Source organism: Opisthocomus hoazin, chromosome 1 (genome assembly GCF_030867145.1).
Source record: "Opisthocomus hoazin isolate bOpiHoa1 chromosome 1, bOpiHoa1.hap1, whole genome shotgun sequence".
Lineage (NCBI taxonomy): Eukaryota > Metazoa > Chordata > Aves > Opisthocomiformes > Opisthocomidae > Opisthocomus > Opisthocomus hoazin.
In genome coordinates, this window is record NC_134414.1 from 76,258,564 (window position 1) to 76,276,721 (window position 18,158).

An 18,158-nucleotide genomic window follows, 5' to 3' on the forward strand; every position below is an offset into this window, starting at 1 on the left:
GACAGCCTTGGCCTTGCATTATTGATCTTGCACCTCATAAAAATTTGAGAAGCAGATGCAGATTTAAAACAGCTTTCATTTATCAAGCAGCATTAAACTAGGAGTAGCTAGCTTTTCAAGTTCTTTTCCTTTTCAGTGTCAGGGCTTAAACAGCAGCAGCTATTCTGCTATCAGCTTAGAATAATAGTTTAATAGGTACCTACCCCAGTTTCCCCAACACCTGGCCTCTAACACCTGAATGGTACCAACTACAGACTTTAGCAGGGCTTAGATTTTGGTAGCCACAGAGTAACTGCCTGCACAAGTTTTGAAGTGAGAAGCAGCTCATTACTTGGATTTTTATGGAAGAAACGGGACTATCTTTCCTCAGTGAAACATTCTTGCAAGCATGAAATAGGTGCAGTACTTCAACCACTGATAGATGGGGCCAGTATTCTGGACAAATTCAGTGGTCTTGAGAGAGAACACCACTCTGAGCCTGCAGCACCCAACCCTTTATTTCTGCCGTGTAAAGATGAGCCTGTAGCTCTTCCTAGACATCAAGACAGACTTTCCCTTACTCACTGAAACCAGCAGGCATCTTTAGAAGCTGTATCCAGCTTCTAGGTCTCACATGGTAAACAAAGGGCAAACGGGAATTGAAGTTACTTACCTTGATACAAGTTGACTTTTGGACACAAAGACAAGGAGTGCCAGGTTCATTTGCTGCGAAAGGGCAAGTATCACTTACACCCCTGCTAGAATTAGAACCCGTATGACATACAGAACTTAACCCATAGTCAAAAATAGTGTAAGGCCTAACACATTTCACAAACTCAAGCATATGTATCAGAAAAAACATTATTTATTGTTTAAATGCATAAAATGCTATTTATAATGTATTACACCATTAGTCCAGTGATTTAAGTTTAAAATATACAAGTAATTGGTATAGAACAATGGCAGGGTTTGGTGGTTTTTTTTGGTTTTTTGTTTGTTGTTTTTTTCCCCCCCCCCAGTGACACAGTGGTTTTATTTTGATGTCTTTGCCTCTGATGGATTTTCCCCAGTGTCTAGTGTCTTCAGCAATCTGAAGAGGCCAGCTGCTTCTCGTATCCGACTGAACTCAATGCAGAATGCTTGCACTTCTATAAACAAGTCCTGTACATTAATAATTTTGTTTCTGATTAAAGACTGAAGAAAGACACAAACGAGACGTACCAGGCGGTTCTGAAACAGAAGAGATACGGTTTCGTAATCCAAATAAACGCTGGCAACCAAGTCAGTTAAAGGACTGTTGGCCCTCAGCAGTACCACTGAGGAATTTCAGGAGCAATGTAGCTTCACCAGTAATCTTGTTCCCAAGCTTTGTACATGCTCCACTTCCCATACTGCTACTGTATTTAAACAACCCGACTCCTCTGCTTTGTAGTACTTCACTTTTGGATACAGGAGCTTTCTCAAGATTAATCCTGTGCCCAAATGAAGCACCAGATCTACATACACACTGTAGTTAATGTCTTCATTATGCAATCTCTGAATAAGAGAGAAGGTGTCGTAGCCCAAGATGATGTCATCAGTAGGGTCACCCCCTCTTGCTTAGTCTTATTTTCTACAATAACACCATAAAGAAAAGTGAACAAGCTTCACATCTCCAAAGTCGCCAGTCGCCACATGATTAAGGTGCTCCAGCAGGGAAGTGACAGCAGCAGAACTGATCCCAAAGCTGCTTTGTGGGAAGCGCCCCATCGCTGAATGCACACGCGACCCTCTTGCTCTACCTCAGAAGGAAAGACAGTACCAGGGACACCTAATCCAAGAAGACACTTCAGAGCTCACGCCTGTGAGCTGTGGTTTTCCGCCTGCTCCAGTGAAAAGACAGGATCTCAGAATGTCTCCCCTTCCTAAGGGCTGCTTAGGTAATACCTTGTAGAGCATGGTGGGAGCTGGGCAGTGGACACCTAGGAACTGGCACCTACAGTTTGTCACATGGAGATCCAGTCACTAACCATCTGCTTTACAGAGTACATTTTTCAAGGACAAAAGCAGATCTTCACTTTAATGATAAAGCGGTGTCATAGTTCACATTGTGAGAAGGAGCTGAGACCAAACCTTTCTCTAAAAGCAACTACACACATGAACGATGTTTATCAGACAGAACTGAGGGGACTCGATAGATTACATGTCCAAAGTATTTTAGATTATTTGACACTGAAAATAAGGTACCAACTATTTTTACAGGAACTGAGCTTACTACTGCAAAATTTGCTGCCTATACCAAGAGAATTCAGAAACTGAACACATTATTTCCTTTACCGCAATGAAAAGGCATCAATCACGTTTTCTCTGCAACACAAATGAAGTTAGAGTAACATTAATAATTGAGGAACGTGAAACTCAGAACAGCAGTACAAAGGCAAGATGCTGGCTGACTCCCAGTCTCTGAGGATCGTGCCTCTCTCGCTTCCAGTAGGAGCGGCTTTGCACCGTGCTTTTCAAACAAAGCATCTCGCGTCTCAGCTGCTGTGAGGCCTCACACGCAGTGTTAACAGATGTTAGGTCTCGCAGGCTTCGCGTGCTACTTGGTGAGCAGTATGTGTTCCCCAACCCTCTGTTTCTTTTTGTCCCCGTGTGCCTGAAGCACAGCTGCTGCAGGCTCTCAGCAGCCCCTCTGCACGCAGGGCCCCACTCCGTGGGCCCATACTCGGCTGCAGCCCAGGCCTGCTGCTACTGCCCTGTTCTGCTACCCGATGTAACAGGCACAGCTTTTCAGCAGGTCACACAGATGAAGCCACCCATGTGTGCCTGGCATCGTCCCAAAACATCAGCAGCCACCGAAAGGTAACAAATGGTTAGTCATTGTCTGGAAGGGTGCTGAGAAGACGACAGAGGGGTTTTTGCTGCTACCTAAAACCACACTGCAACCATACCCTGTGTACTGCACGCCATTTTCCTCTCTGCAGCTTAAGGGCATCGCAGAGCTAGAGAAGGCACTACAGAAGGACACCCAAAAAGCTTCAGGGAAAGGAACAGCTGCCTTGTTGCAAAAGACTACAGAGGTTGCAGTCCTTCAGTACTGAGAGGAAAACGCCGAGGCAGGACTTGGTCAACATTCACGAAGCCTTGCGTAAACTGAAGATAGGGAACTGTTTTTCACCAATGACGTACCCAAGAAAACAAGTTCTGCTGGGCACTTGGTGAAACCAACAGATGGTTTTAGGATAGAAGGAAGTACCTCACACAGCACAGACAACCTTGCGTGCCAAAGGCATGGAAACCTCCCCTGGGTGTAAAGATCCTTGAAGTGGCTACAACTTGCATGCTGGTACTGAGGAAGTACGATGGGCTTGGGAAGCAGAGAGTGTAGTGTTAGGAAGACAGAAAACTCAAGTTTTTTAGGTCTTTGAGGAGATGTGCAAGCTGTTGTAGGTCAGTAATAGTCCCTATTGAAGGGCAAGACCTCCAAGTGAGTTTTGTAGCATCACCTCACAGGTCTGGAAGTGGTGGGCACACTTGCACAAAGAACAAACTTGAAACTTAAAACTAAGCAGAGGGCAAACAACTAATACTGGGAGTGAAAAGGCGCACTCAGCAACAGATAAACCTTTTGCATGCAATGACCTCAGTCACATAAAACTGCAGTTTTGACAGGGAGAAGTCTATTAGGTCTACAGAAAAATAGGGAACATCTGTTCAACACTATGAAGAACTGCATAGCGTGTTAGGGAAAAAAACCCCAAACGTGCCTTTGAAATGAAGAAGTGGTAAGAAAGAATAACTTAATGCTATCAGCCTTATAAAATTTCAGCATATATTACACAGAGCAATAGATGTTTTCCCTAACCAATTTACAGAAGTACTCACCTGCATATATTTGTCTTTAATCTGTTCACAGGTGGAGATACAATTGGAGATATAAAGATGAATAAATTCAGGTGGGAGATCAACTGCAGTAGTAAGCCTGTTCAAATTAAAAATATCCAGTGGTTTATGAAACCATAAATCTAGTGATTCCACTGCAAAACAGATGAGTTAGACATGTGATATTAGTTTATTCCCAGTCACGTCATACAGAGGTGACTTCTGACAGCTTCCACAGACGTATTTCTAATAATTTAAAATTTCTTGAAAAAAGTTTTGGACTCTTAGTGAACTCTGACACAGTACAGAAGCCGAGTCAGACTGGTTTCTAGTGTATCTGACACACCTACAAACATTTGCTATATTACACAAACAAGTCAATGATACCAGTTTCTAATTTATGATGAAGCCCCCAAGCTGTCCAAGTACCGAGATTCTTCTGCAATAAGCACTGCAATACAATTTTGCTCATTAGTATTTGAATTTCAGGTACTTAATCTAGATGATGAACTCCTTCCTTAAGTATAAAACCGGAATAACTCCTTTATTAGGGCAAAAGATCACTTTCCTTAGTTGCTTCGGATCCAAATTTTAGTCCTGGGAACTGTAGTAATACGAACCTCTACAGCTCAAAAGAGACCCTGACTAGATGAAAACAGTAACTAGAGATTAATGATGTGCAATAATCCCAGAAGCTTCTTACTACAGAAGAATTGGAGAACTATCGGATCAAAGAATGGTATTAGTGTATTTTTAAGGGTTAACAAAGCACACCTATTTGTGGTTTAACAATACTGACTGCTAAAGTATTTTAGCTGCCACTGTTTGTTAATTCAAAAAGCAATACAGCTCTCAGATAAAAACATATGCTAAATGTAGAACTGCTATAAAGTTACAACAGAATTTCACCAAAGTAACTAACTGCAGTCCTATCTCAAGTAGCGAAAGGGGGGACAATAGAGAAACCAGTGCATGTTTTAGACATTTCAGTTCCAAGTTTTTCTCTCATTTCACTTAAAAATCAGTGTCTCGCTGTTTGTGCTGACAGTCATTTTGCAGTTTGAGAGAAGTTGTTCCTACAGTAGTTACACTGTGGGAAAACCAGCATGCCTGACTGGCAGCGTAGCTATCCCGGACAGGAGTAAAAGCTCTTCTCTTAGCACTGTTTCTCCATGTTGTGATCATCAGCCCAGCTTCAGGGCAGTAACTGCTGTCAGTCTGCACCAGTAGGGAGGTATTTACATCAGCAATGTTTCTTTCCCCAAGTGATATTTACAGTGCAACTCAACTCTGCTGCAAAGAGACTGCTGAGCAAGGCTGATGTGGTAGTTCACATCCAGTAATTGCCAAGAAATGGAAGAAAGTAAGTGGGAGACATGTCCCAGGTGGCCAAGAAGGCCAACGGCACCCTGGCTTGTGTCAGGAACAATGTGGCCAGCAGGAGCAGGGAGGTGACCGTGCCCCTGTACTTGGCACTGGTGAGGCCACACCTCGAGTGCTGTGTTCAGTTTTCAGCCCCTCACTACAAGGAGGACATTGAGGGGCTGAAGCGTGTCCAGAGAAGGGCAGCGAGGCTGGTGAGGGGTCTGGAGAACAAGTCTTATGAGGAGCAGCTGAGGGATCTGGGGTTGTTTAGACTATGGGAGAGGAGGCTGAGGGGGGACCTTATCGCTCTCTACAGCTACCTGAAAGGAGGTTGTAGTGAGGCAGGTGTTGGTCTCTTCTCCCAGGTAACTAGCGATAGGATGAGAGGCAATGGCCTCAAGTTGCACCAGGGGAGGTTTAGATTGGATATTAGGAGAAATTTCTTTACTGCAGGAGTGGTCAGGCATTGGAACAGGCTGCCCAGGGAGGTGATGGAGTCCCCATCCCTGGAAGTGTTTAAAAAAACGTGCAGATTGGCACTTCAGGTTATGGTTTAGCAGGCATGGTGGTGTTGGGTGGATGGTTGGACTTGATCTTAGAGGTCTTTTCCAACCTATGACTCTACTTTCGGGGTCTGCGGGGATTAGCTGTCTGAGAAATTTTCCCATTGAAGGGGCTAGCATTCAGTTAAGAAAATGGATTGTACCAACAGGCAGAAGTTAGTCCCAATGAAGACAAGGCATGAATGTAAAGCAGAATGGCTATTTAACAACGCCACCTTTTGTTCACTTAAGCTGCATCAAGAATGCAAGTTGCATTTAAACAGACTAGCCGTGTGGCATTAACTTTTTGTGGAGGATTCTCACAATAACTGCCCTTTGTCCCACCATAGTCTTCCACACAAGCATACCTCAAGAAGGATCAAAATTAACATTTCCAGATGTCCTAATAAAACCCAACTGCTACCTCACTTGAAAGAGAACACAGAAGCCAGAGACGAGGCTAATTTTTAAGATACGAAAAAAGAATGTGAATTCTTCATCAGGAATGACTAAATTTGACCCATTACAGGGAGTGACAGTCACTACAGTGACAAAACCATACACACATCCAGTAACCGGTCATTTTGCAAGTCAGTAACTAAACCTGCAGCTTCCTGGGATGTAGGACATGTACTTGCAGCGAAATTTATATATTAACCAGGAAGCTTATGTCTGAATAAAACTTTACACACACTACGGATTGCAATGAGAGCCTCCCTGAAGTGATAACCATTTTAAATACTGTTTTGAGCTGAACATATCAAACAGTTCGATAAAATGATTTTCTAGTGATTAGCAACTCCAGCTGAAGTTATCCACAACACAGTATGTATTCCCCCATTATTTTCAAAGTAGAAACACTTTGCTAATATTAAAGAGTACCACAGGGTTTTCTCTGAACAAGCCTCTCCATTCTTGGAGCAGGGACTGAAAGATTAACTAGCATAGCACCTGTGGAAGAAATATGCTTTTTACGATACCTGATATGGTACAATATGGTATGTTAAAATCAATTACTATAAAAGTATATTCACTTTAATATTTAAAACATATAGTATTAAATATATTTAAATATTTTTCATAATATTTACTATAATCTTAAATAGTCAATATGTAAAGTATTTAGTGATTATATAAAATAAGTAATTAATATAAAGCATAATATATATGCCTCCACCATCACATCTTTTCTGGGAATCATGAGGTTTTTTTCCTGTTAAGTTACAGTTTTGCTACTGCTAATAGGAAGCTGTTAACATTACAGTAATATTTTAAAATAGCACTGCTGTAAACAGGAACTTAAAAGTTGGCAGCATTCTCTGAATTTAGCACTGAAGATGTTAGAGACATTCAATTCTTTATTAACAATCCACAGCTAACTTCACAGATCTAATCTGGACTAAAATAAGAGGTTTTTTCCATAACTACAGGTACCACCAATAATGAACTACATGAAAAGCAAGTAAAGCCTTTAGGAAAGTAACATGCTTAGACAGTCCAGTAGTCACAGAAAGGAACAAAAGCACTCTCCTCCTCTGCAGGATTAACCAGAGCATGTAAAGTCTTCTTATTAGAAGAGTATTAAAAAACTGAAACAACACAAACAGCATAGAGAAATTGAAGAGGGAAAGATAGTTTAATACTCTTTTCCTTCACTGTAATCTGACTAGTCATTTCATCTATTCCTGTTACTTTTGGTAGTCTTTGGAATGCATCCGAATACAGCCTCACAATCACTTTTAATAACTTTTCAGTTATTTATTTTACATACTTCAGGAAACCTTCTTAGATTTGAGATAGTACTCACCGATTTACAACTTCCATTGAATGTAAGGACATGTCCATGTTGACCAAGACAGAAAAATACTCTGTTATCTGACTAGACTGCATCAGCTTCAGCAACATTTCTATAGCTACTAAAGGATTGTTTTCAACCAGGTCTGGCAATTTGGCAGGAGTCAAACCAATATGGTAAACAAGCTTGGGGTCCTTTTCCAGTTCTCCAAGCAGCTGCAAAGAGAAAAAAAACAAAACAAAAACCAAACCTCAGTCTTTTTTTCTTAACTGTTCACATTACTGCTTGAACAAACTGCTAGAATGCATCTAAGCTACAGGAGAATGATAACCCTTTAGATTCAGGCACTTCTATTGAAAAACACTGGAGGTATAGTTTAAAATTTCTATATACAGGCAACTGTGCCCATAAAACCTTTAATAAGGCATTTAGTAGTCTTTCATCAGTGGGTAGCAAGGAAGGGAGTTAAAAAACATGGAAAGTTTCAGCCTTGTTTAGTCTCCTGTCCAGAAGAAAGAAATGTCAAGTTCACTGTTGTCAGTAAAAAGTTCTGCAAATAAAGGATATTTTATAGTGCTAGCATAATGATTACCAAAAAAAGCCCACTGAAATCATAGAGTCATTAAGGTTGGAAAAGACCTCTAAGATCAGCAAGGACAACCATCCACCCAGCACCACCATACCTGCTAAACCATATCCCAAAGTGCCACATCTACACGTTTTTTTTAACATTTCCAGTGATGGTGACTCCACCACCTCCCTGGGCAGCCTGTTCCAATGTCTGACCACTCCTTCAGTAAAGAAATTTTTCCTAATATCCAGTCTAAACCTCCCCTCGTGCAACTTGAGGCCACTGTCTCTCGTCCTATCGCTAGTTAGGGGTAGTACTATCAAATTGAGGAAAAAAAAAATTCGATGTTGCCATTTCTGAAATAATTACTTATCAAAAGCTTCCACAGAACCATGAACAACTTCGTTGTGAGAAGAATTCCATTCAGAAAAATATTGGTGCCACTTCTTGATCAACTGTAAGTCTAGTCAGTGCTATGAATTTTAAAGACTTCTTCCTTATTCACACAAACCCAAGTCAAAACTCTTGGGTTTTCACAATTCAAAGTCCTCAGAGTTTCCTGAATCCAAACACAGATCAGTTAAAGTGATCCACATTTTCTAAAATACATGAGTTAACAGACAGTTTGTTGGAAAATTGTTTTAGACAGAACAGTGCATACTTACCTGTGTCTGCTGTGGAGAAGTCAAGGGACTTTTAAAAGCTTTTGCCATGATTCTTTTTATCTCAACTCCTGTGCTGTTCTTAACACACATTGACTTATCCCACTGAATTGAGTGATCTGGCTCTATTGGATTTAACCACGCCAATTCATCCTCACATATGTGGAGCGGAGGGAGTGGTCGAATAAACTCTGGTCGAAAGTGACCTAAAATAGCAACAATGCAAAACATTTAAGCTTCAGGTATTCAGTTTTTACATCAGTAGAAAAAGACGACCCCCGAGGCCCGTTTCTTCAAGCTACTCTAACACTGCGAACAGCGTTATGATCTTCTCTGCCTCCCAGTACAACATTTATTTCTGATGTATAGCAATGGTGTTACATCAGCCTGTTTTTCCTCTTGGTCTAGATCACTAAGCTACTGATTCTGTGGTCTTTTTCCCTTACACATTAACTGCTTCCTTGGAAGGCATTCACAGCCAACGCAGATCTGAGTGTAGCGGACTAAGATCCGAGGGGCAGCAGAACCAGTGTTTTCGCCAACAGATGGCACAGAGGTAACAGCTCAAAGACAGACTCCTGATTTTTACAAGTCTGGAAACATGAACACTATGGAGTCTGATCTGACGACAGCCCGACACAGTTTTACACCATTTCATTCATCTTCATTCCCATTTCATACCTTAAAAATACTTCTGAATTACATTACATTTCGCCTGGAGAAGTATAACAACACAGCATGTCATGAGTTACAGAAACAAAGATGTGAAAATGCACATACTTTCTATAGGAGGTTTTGGTCCACTCACTAAGGCTTCCGTGATCTGGGAGGCAACGGAGCTGTCAAAACCGGAGTTGGAAGAATCTGGGTCAGGATCGCTGAGGATGCTGGGGAAGCTGGCCTTGCTCTGCGTTGGCAACTCGGACTGACGTTCTGAAAGAAGGCCAGTCCATAATATTAAGCATAAAATTGAAACAGAGATGCCTGGAATACTAAAAGTAGTGAGAAACAAGCAGCTTTAGAGAAGAACTAGCTTAAAAAAAAAACAGATAACATCAACGTGAAATTTAGTACTGTGTCGGGTGGCTGGTACTCCGAGTGCCAGCTGACAGGCAAGGGACAGAGGTACACAGAGCAAGGATAAAGAGGAGATAGGAATGAATCTGAAATGCAGTCTTGGCTTCAGAAAAGGTAACTGATGTAATCTGCATCTAAAAGCACATTAGTAGGTTCACATGGTACTCCTGAAAGAGTTCACGTGCTGTATCAAGTTTTGCAATCACTTCTCAGAGCAGGGAAGTGAAAAATCTACACGGATACATTTACAGGCTCCACGACGATAATGCTCACACTAGACCTGAAGTCAGCTATTCAAATTTATCCAACACATTCCTGTGACACTGCGTAAACTACTTTTGCATTTGCTGTCAAGCAAGTGCTTCCTGGAAAAAGATGGAATTTAATTGTTACGTGATTCTACATACATCATTACAAAAGTAAACCCAAGAGGAGCTGAAAGCATCCATTCAAAGACCCAATTACAGAACATATGGAAGTTACATAAAAATAATATTAAATTCAGTATCTACAGCTGAAGACTTGAAGACTACGGGGCTCAATACTCGCATTGTCAGATTTTTAGGTGTTCTTCTGTCACAATCTATCACTCTTCTGTATCTGAAGACTTAATGGCTGATCTTCTGTGTTCTCTGTACTGTTTTGAGAGATCATGGTTTCCATTCTTAGGCAAAAAAAAATGAAACAAATCCCAGCAGACAAAAACCAGAAAAAAAAACACTACAGAACACCACCTTACACTCCTCCCCCACTCCACAGAGTGCATTAAGCATCAGATTAAGCCTTAAGTAATCTCAAGTCCAAAACTGTTGGTACCACACAAGGAATCCCTTGAAAGAGTTCCACGTGAAACTAAACGCCACTTCTTTTCCTGACTAATTAAGAGTAGCGCTGTCAGACGTACTGTCCTGTCCCTATCACTTCTAAGCGAAGTGTGCTTGCTCCTTTTTGTGCAGCTACGTTGACAATTCCTGTCTTCTCAGGCACATGAACTACTTCAAATGACTCCAACCAAATCAACGAGAGATGCTGAAACTGTGAATGACAAAAGGATCATTAAAACAAAGCACCACCCATTGCTAATTTATTTTCTGGCTTTCTGTCCTACTTTATCCAATTATTTCAGATCATGCAGACATTTGCATATATGCTCACTGAAGCAGCACAGCAGGGTATGTTTTTCTGTTAAAAGCAATAACTAGCATACTTTCAAGTTGTTTTAAAAAAAAAATTATAAGTCAAAGTCCAAATAAACTGTTTTATAAAACATGTCTTTGACTTTATAAAGTGTTTCAAACTCCAGCTTGTGAGTACTTTTATTTAGCCACTGAACAGAAGGGTTGATTTAACAAATGAAATTCTATGGGAAAAAAAAAAAAGATGCTGGGCGTCTTTTTTTCAGTCTTTTTATTTATAGTCTGGAACTTAAATCTGTCAGTTGGCAGAAGTAAATCACTGATGTGTTTGTATCTCCATAATCACAAGTGATTAATGATGCTTAATTAGAAATACAAAAGTTTAAGACACAGTCCTTTAATTCACTGATTTTTAGAAGCCTGCATGAGCCCTTACTTACATGCATTGACACTCAAAAGCTCACCCTCACTACCTGAAGAATTAGGGCTGGATCAAGTTTCAGGTAAGCAGATGCAAGAATTAGAACCCAGCATCTTGAACCAAGACATTTAAATTTTAAAAAAGTAATCTGAAAACAGTCACTTAGGTTCCCTTAGGGAGCTGGTTTTTTTGTTTTTACAGGTGAAAAGAAACTTTTTTTGATTCTTAAAGGAAAGTTCTACAATGTATTACAAACTTTCCTTTAATACAGGTCAATTACTCTTAAATCAAATAAGGGTTAGCAGACAAACAGTTATGAGTGCTTTACCAGAAGACTCATCCCTGAACTAGGAGAAAGTGACATTTTTTATACAGTAACACACCAGATGAAAAAAACAAGTTATAGGGAGAGACTGAGGCTTGAACGAACATTCTGCAGATCAAAAGGAGAAGAAAACAAAGCAAATTTTAACACTCATTCCCAAGATGTACTCTACTATTTGGGGGAAAAAAAAAAAACAAACCAAAAAAACCAAACAAACAAAAAAGAAAACCACACACGGAAAAACCACCATACAGATACAAGTGAATTGTCACAATGAGCTCAAGTCCAGAAGACAAGCCAAGTATTTTTTCCTCCCTTTACAAAAAAAAGTATTGGTGTAGATACACTGATTGAAAAAATGGAATGCTTTATAAATAATTTAAGTTGCTTTTGCAGGTATATTGTAAAGCAAGTAAAAAATCATCCTGCTCTAAATAACCCTGAATTCATCTCCGAGACCACAATTTTGAAGGGCCACCAAGCCTTACAGCTGTTATGTTCTATGAAATGCGGGGAGAAAGGGTGTAAATACAACCCCTTAAACATCGTATTGAAGCACCATAATACAAATATTCATGCACTGTGAGCAGCACAGCTTCATCCTGCCTATTGAATCATCAGGAGAAATACACTGCAGACTTCTGAAAAATTCACAGACCTTCTGAAACATGACAAATAGACACTCAAGAAGCATCACAATATTAAAATGAACAGAAGATTTATCTTCTAAGACAGTAAACAGAAAGCAGACATTTATTCTAGGCAGCTACAACAAGAAGCCTGAGAATGACAGCATGAAGCTTTTTCAGAGGTAGCTTGCTTTGTCACATAACTCCCACAACTGCTCATAAGCAATTAATTACGCATGTTTACTGTGTCATGAAAATAACAATACAAGCACATCTTACACGGCTTAATTTTGCAAAGCCCCATTAATGACTTCATACAGTACTTTTAAGCCATCAGTCTCTTCTATTTTAAAAAAGGACAAATCAAAATGCATGGCCTAGAGTACCAATCCACACAACTGCAGTTTTGAGGTTCTCTGCATGTTTTGTTTTTAATGACAACAAACTGTTCAGAAGGCAAACACGCTACCAAGGGGACAAACAAATAGCAACAAATGAAAAAAAACTCCAGGCTTCTCTAAGGCATCACATATGCCTTATACTAAAAATCACAAGCTACCTGAAGTTTCACAAAGTCTGAATTCACAAAAATATTCTAGAAAACACAGACAGGATGAACAGAACAAGCACCAGAAGGGTTTGTTTCCCCCTTGAAGGTATGTCAGGGTATTCAATTTGCATTTTCAAAAGATACCACAGTCTGGAAACAGTAGCTGAGGAGGACACCAGAGGACATCTGTACACCGTGAACAAGCCAGTGACAGATTCCACAGAAAAAAATGATACCAAGATACAACTATGGGATGGAGAAAGCCTATTTAGTGCCTGACCTCAGAGCAGCAAACCACATTGTACAGATATAGCAGTGGGATGGTCGGTTTTCAAACGAGTAGGTCCATTTGCACGTACCTAGGAAAAAAACACTATTTTTTGCTGTCCAAATTGTTTCCTTGTTCCCAACAATATTTTCTATTTCAGAATAGCTCCAGATGTGACTCATCAGTCAACATGATCAGAACAATCATGTTCCTGCTCCCTTTCTCCTGTCAAAGGGTAAGCATCACATTGCTTTTCTTTTTGAATCAGTAAAAGTAGACCACCTACCAACTCTTCAGCTAACGCTGTAAGATCTAGCTTTATTTTACAAAATCGAAGATGTAATTTAACAGCCAATTTGCCAGATGCAGCAGAAGTACCAGTACATGACAGCATGACAGTTATGCTATTCTCTCACACCAGAAATGCGCAGAGTGAAAGGGGGTAAAAATACACCAAAAAAACTCACCCCCCAAAAAACCCCATACAAAGCTTTACATGAATATCTTCCTATGCTTGCAAAATGTTCTCATGTTTAAGGCGGTGACAGATATGCTTAAAAAGCTGCTTTTTAAGCAGGATAAAACAGTTAAGGCACAATCTCTGCTTGAAGTTTCTCTCAGTGCTTGAACATGGGCTTCAAGACCCTAAAGCACAGTTCAACCTTTTTTCATGTTTAGGATAGATGAGAACGTTTCTCGGGTAACTCACAGCCACGTTACAGTTGGCATTTCCATTCATAATTGAACTACAGCCACAAATCTTCTTTACCTGCTAACGCCAGCTGAAGCCCGCTTATATCCACTGACTGGGCCATGTTCCCCACGTCCATGGAAGCAATCTGCCGAGGAGTCTTCTTGAACAGCTCTCTAGGGGGGGCCAACATCAGCTGAGAAAGAAAGAATTTTTCTGGAGGAGTTATGGGAGGCAAGAAGCCTGTGGAGACACAACGAAAAAACAAACCCTGATTTCTAAGGCGGTGGCATTAATGCTTTCCACGCTCTTCATGCAGAGCAAGCACAAACAAAACGCAAACTACTGGGTTGTTTATGGCAAGATCGGTGCAACTTCAGCGTCTTTGCGAGTACGTACAAAACTGATATCTAATCAGCTGCTAAGGTGATGGAAAACACAGCGTTATACTAACTGGTACCACGCACCGCGGCATGCAACACCTGGCGCTAAGTCATAGCGGTTTCTTTACCTGTTTTCTAATGTAGGCAACTAGCGGGCGAGTAAATACGACATGATACTGCAGCACACGTTGTAAGTTCATAGCTTTTCAGAAAGGGATCTACCCATCGCTGTCGGGCTTGCGTTTACCGACGCGGGGGGATAAAAGCGTTTCTGCCTCACGCCTTTCTTTCCTAGGCCCGGCTCCGCGGCTCCAAAGCTGCCAAAACCCTCCTGGCACCTCCAGGTTTCTGTAACGGCTTTTTCCCAACCTCCCCCCACGTCTCGGTCCAGCCAAGCGGCCTCCCCCACGCCCAGCCGAGGGACGCTTGCCCCGGAGGAAACCTCCCCCCGCTCCCCCCCACCCGGAGCAGCCCCAAGCCGGCGGCGGGAGCGCGGGGTTGGGAAGGTGGGCTCCGTTCCCCCCCACCCCGCCCCAGCACCTGAGAGCGGGGTGCGCTCCGCCTCGTCGCCGCCGCGCTCGGGCGCGGGGTTGAGGAGGTGGGCGAAGACGGCGGCGAAGGGGTTGGCGGCGAGCGGCTCGGTGCGGTACATCTCCCAGAGGAGGTAGAGGGCGGTGAGGCGCTGCGCGGGGCTGGGCAGCAGGTCGGGCTGCTGCAGCAGGAGGACGAGGACCGAGCCCAGGCGGAAGTGCTCGGCCTTGCCGAAGTAGTGGTGGAAGGCGCTGGAGAGGCCCTCGAAGGTGCTGCCGCCCGCCTCCTCCGACACGATGCTCAGCAGGCTCGACAGCTCCTTCGGCGACAGGCTCATCCTGCCGCCCGGCGGCACGCCGCCGCCGCCCGCCTCGCCCGCCTCCGCTCCCACCTGAGTGCCGGGCGCCGGGCTCCCCCTGCCCCCGGGCATCCGCCCGCCGCTCCCCGCCACCCGAACGCCGCGCTGTCGCGCCGGCACCGCTTTACGGCGCAGGCCGTAAGGCGACGGGCCCGACGCGGGGGGGAGGGCGGCCGTCCCGCCTCGCGCAAGGGGATTGGCCCGGGCCGCCCGGCGGGGGCGGGGCGGGGCGGGCGCGGGGGATTGGCTCCCGTGGGGCCGGCAGGGGGAGCCCGGCGGCGCGCGGCCGCGGAGGGGCCGCCCCGCCCCTCCGCCCCGCCCCTCCGCCCCGTTCCCCGGCCGGGCGGCCTGGTCCCTAAGGGCCGCCCGGACCTCGCCTCCGGTGGCAGCAGGGAGGGGCGGGAGCGGGAGTCCCGCCGCCGTCCGAGCCGGCGGGGAGCCGCCCGCTTGGCCGGTGGGGCTGCAGGCGGAGCCGCCGGGCGGTGAGCTGCCGCGGTGCGCGGCTGGAGGCCGGGGGCGGGCCTGGGGCAGCGCTGAGGGCGCGGCCCGTGGTGGTGCTGAGGAGGAGGAGGAGGAGGAGGAGGAGGAGGAGGGCTGGGAGGGCCCCGGGAGCAGGCACGGCTCTCGCTCTCCGCTTCATCCAGGGTCTGTGCTCCTCCCGGGTCGCCCGGCCCACAAGACCCGGGTTTCCCGGTTGGCCATGCCGGTCTGAGAGGTGGGGTTCGGTTCCTGAAATAATGCGGACCGAAAGCCAGCGCTCCGCGTACAGACCGAGTGATAGGGGTGTTCTTCACACCATCGGCGGGGAAGAAACCAAGATCTGAGAGGCGCGAAGGCTTCGCGTACATACACAGATGTTAAAAAATGGTGACTTGGGGAAAAAGCACCCCCAGGGTCTGCAGCCGTGTGAGGCGTGACCTGAAAGCCTTGTGGGCAGAGCAGCCACCTGCCAGCTGAGGGGAAGACGGCCAGAGGTCCGCTCGCAGGGAGCGCAGCTGAAATAGTGGAGCAGAAGGAAGAGGACGCCGGTGGGCTTCCTGCCGTGGCCAGCGGGTTCAGGGAAACAAAGGAGTCCCTGGAAGTTTGGGCCAGTTTAGAGTTTACTAACAACTGCAGCGAGGGCTTTAACTGTAAGGTTTAGGAAGAAGATCAAAGGACTGCAAAATGCTGAGGAAGTCATCTGTGTTGGTGTGCGGTAGGGCTAGCTGGAGAACCTGGGAAAGCAGGGACAGGAACGAGGGCTTTCCACCCTCACTTGTGGTGCGTAGAGAAAAGAAGTGGAATATCTTCAGTCAAATAATGTGAAAGCTCGGTTGTTTAGAGAGGAAGACTGTGGGGGAGAAGAAGGTTCCTCATAACTTATATGGATTTCTGTATAAATAGGTGGAAAGATGAACTTTGTCAGCTGACTGGAACGCTCGCTCTATGAGAAGACATTTCACTTTAGAGAGGAGCTGAGGATATACAGAACAGGCCAGCTTCGTCTTCCCCTCTGTCTTGCTGACCTGGGGAGAAACTGTAGCGCTTTGTTCCTGTCAGAGAAAGAGGTTTGGTTCTGTGGGGTTGAGGAACCATTGCAATAGATTGGGAAGGTGAGACCATGTCAGTGGTCTGCTGGCTGGAAAAGGCCCAAGTGGCTGTTTCTGGGTCTCTTAAACCTACCAGAGAGACTAGGAGGTACAGCTCCATACAGTGGGGTAAAAGACTTGAGAGAGTGATAGCTTACTGAAGTGAAACTAAGTTTTCCCGATAGCAGTGACCAGTCTGAACGAAAGAAACTCGTGTGAATAGCTGTGGCTACAAACGTCCAGAACTACACAACAACATAGGGTGATGCTGATCGAGCTCAGCGTCTTGTCCACAACTGCTGCCGGAAGCGTCTGGTGCACGCTTGGCTTCTGGCCACCTGCCGTGTAGGTGCTTCCTGAGTCGAAGGTTCAACGCTCGTCATCGTGATTCCCAGCCCCCATGAGATTTTCTTCCGTGAGCTCAACTCAGGTGCTCTGTGAACCCATTTATGTTTTGGGCGTGCAGTGAGTTCTGCAGCTGAAGAACCGTGCTGTGCAAACCGGCACTTCCTTCTCCACTCTGTTCATTGCTCGTCATTCTGTGCATCTCTTACCGTGTCTTACCTTGGCTGTTCCTCTCTAAGGTCATGTCTCCTGCCATGGCATCCTCATCCTGCCATCCTTGTTGCATTTCTTTTACTTTTCTACTTCTGCTGTACCCTTTTTGAGAAGGAGGGACGACACTTGCATCCAGTGTTCGAGCTGTGAGTGTCCCATAGATGTACACACCTTTGCAGTATGAGTCCTGTTTCTCATTTCCTTTTTCGTGTTGTTTGCTTTTTTGAGCCGTGAACCTGGCACTATAGAATTGTCCTTGATGACTTCCTCAGCAGGAACAGATAGGTAGCACCCACCACTACAGAAGGGAAGGATTCCTTCCCTTTCCCCCCCACCCTCGTTGCACCATTTTACTTTGCATTTATCAAATATTGGCTTTCACTGCCATTTAATTCAGTCATTTAATACTATGAAAATCTCCTGCAGCACCTTCCTGCTGGGTTTTTTTTGCTCACAGGAAGCTTAGCATGTACCCGGGAAGACTGCATCATCCATCCCTTTACACACACACGGGGGGGTTACCCCTCAGTCTCGCCTTAGTGCACACAAGTTCCCGTCATTGCTGTTTTGCAATTGTTTGCAAATTGTTGCATGCAATTTTCTCAGTACAGAAATCGGACTTGATGGTTTATAGTTTGTTGGATTATCTCCACGGCCTGTTTAAAGATCGATATCAGACTTGCCACCCTTATTTCTTCGATACTGGGACCATTTTGATGAGCAGGTTGCACATCGCAATTCATAGTTTAGTATCTTCATCCTTCAGCTGATAAAAATCTCTTGGGTGAATCCCATCTGATCCTGGTGATGAATAGTGACTCATTTTGTGCATTTCATTTCCCATCTCTTACTAATGCTTCACTGTGAGACAGTTCTCTTCATTTGTAC

General features: G+C 44.3%; 1 protein-coding gene across 1 annotated transcript; it reads right to left on the reverse strand.

Annotated features, from left to right (window-relative positions):
- Positions 1 to 824: 824 nt before the first annotated feature.
- On the reverse strand, positions 825 to 15,217 carry CNOT11 (CCR4-NOT transcription complex subunit 11). Its single transcript, XM_075426592.1, has 7 exons — positions 14,796 to 15,217; positions 13,951 to 14,115; positions 9,556 to 9,708; positions 8,779 to 8,981; positions 7,555 to 7,757; positions 3,844 to 3,940; positions 825 to 1,209 (listed from the first exon to the last, which is right to left on the reverse strand). Exons 1-7 carry the CDS (start codon positions 15,214 to 15,216, stop codon positions 1,012 to 1,014), a joined length of 1,440 nt encoding a protein of 479 aa, XP_075282707.1. The 5' UTR covers position 15,217; the 3' UTR covers positions 825 to 1,011.
- Between the last annotated feature and the right edge of the window lie 2,941 nt (positions 15,218 to 18,158).

Coding starts and splice junctions, on each gene's coding strand:
- CNOT11 (XM_075426592.1), bottom strand. CDS start 15,216: ATGCCCGGGGGCAGGGGGAGCCCGGCGCCCGGCACTCAGGTGGGAGCG. Junction 14,116..14,795: donor GGAGCGCACCCCGCTCTCAG/GTGCTGGGGCGG, acceptor GTGTCTCCACAG/GCTTCTTGCCTCCCATAACT. Junction 8,982..9,555: donor ACCAAAACCTCCTATAGAAA/GTATGTGCATTT, acceptor TTGCTATTTTAG/GTCACTTTCGACCAGAGTTT.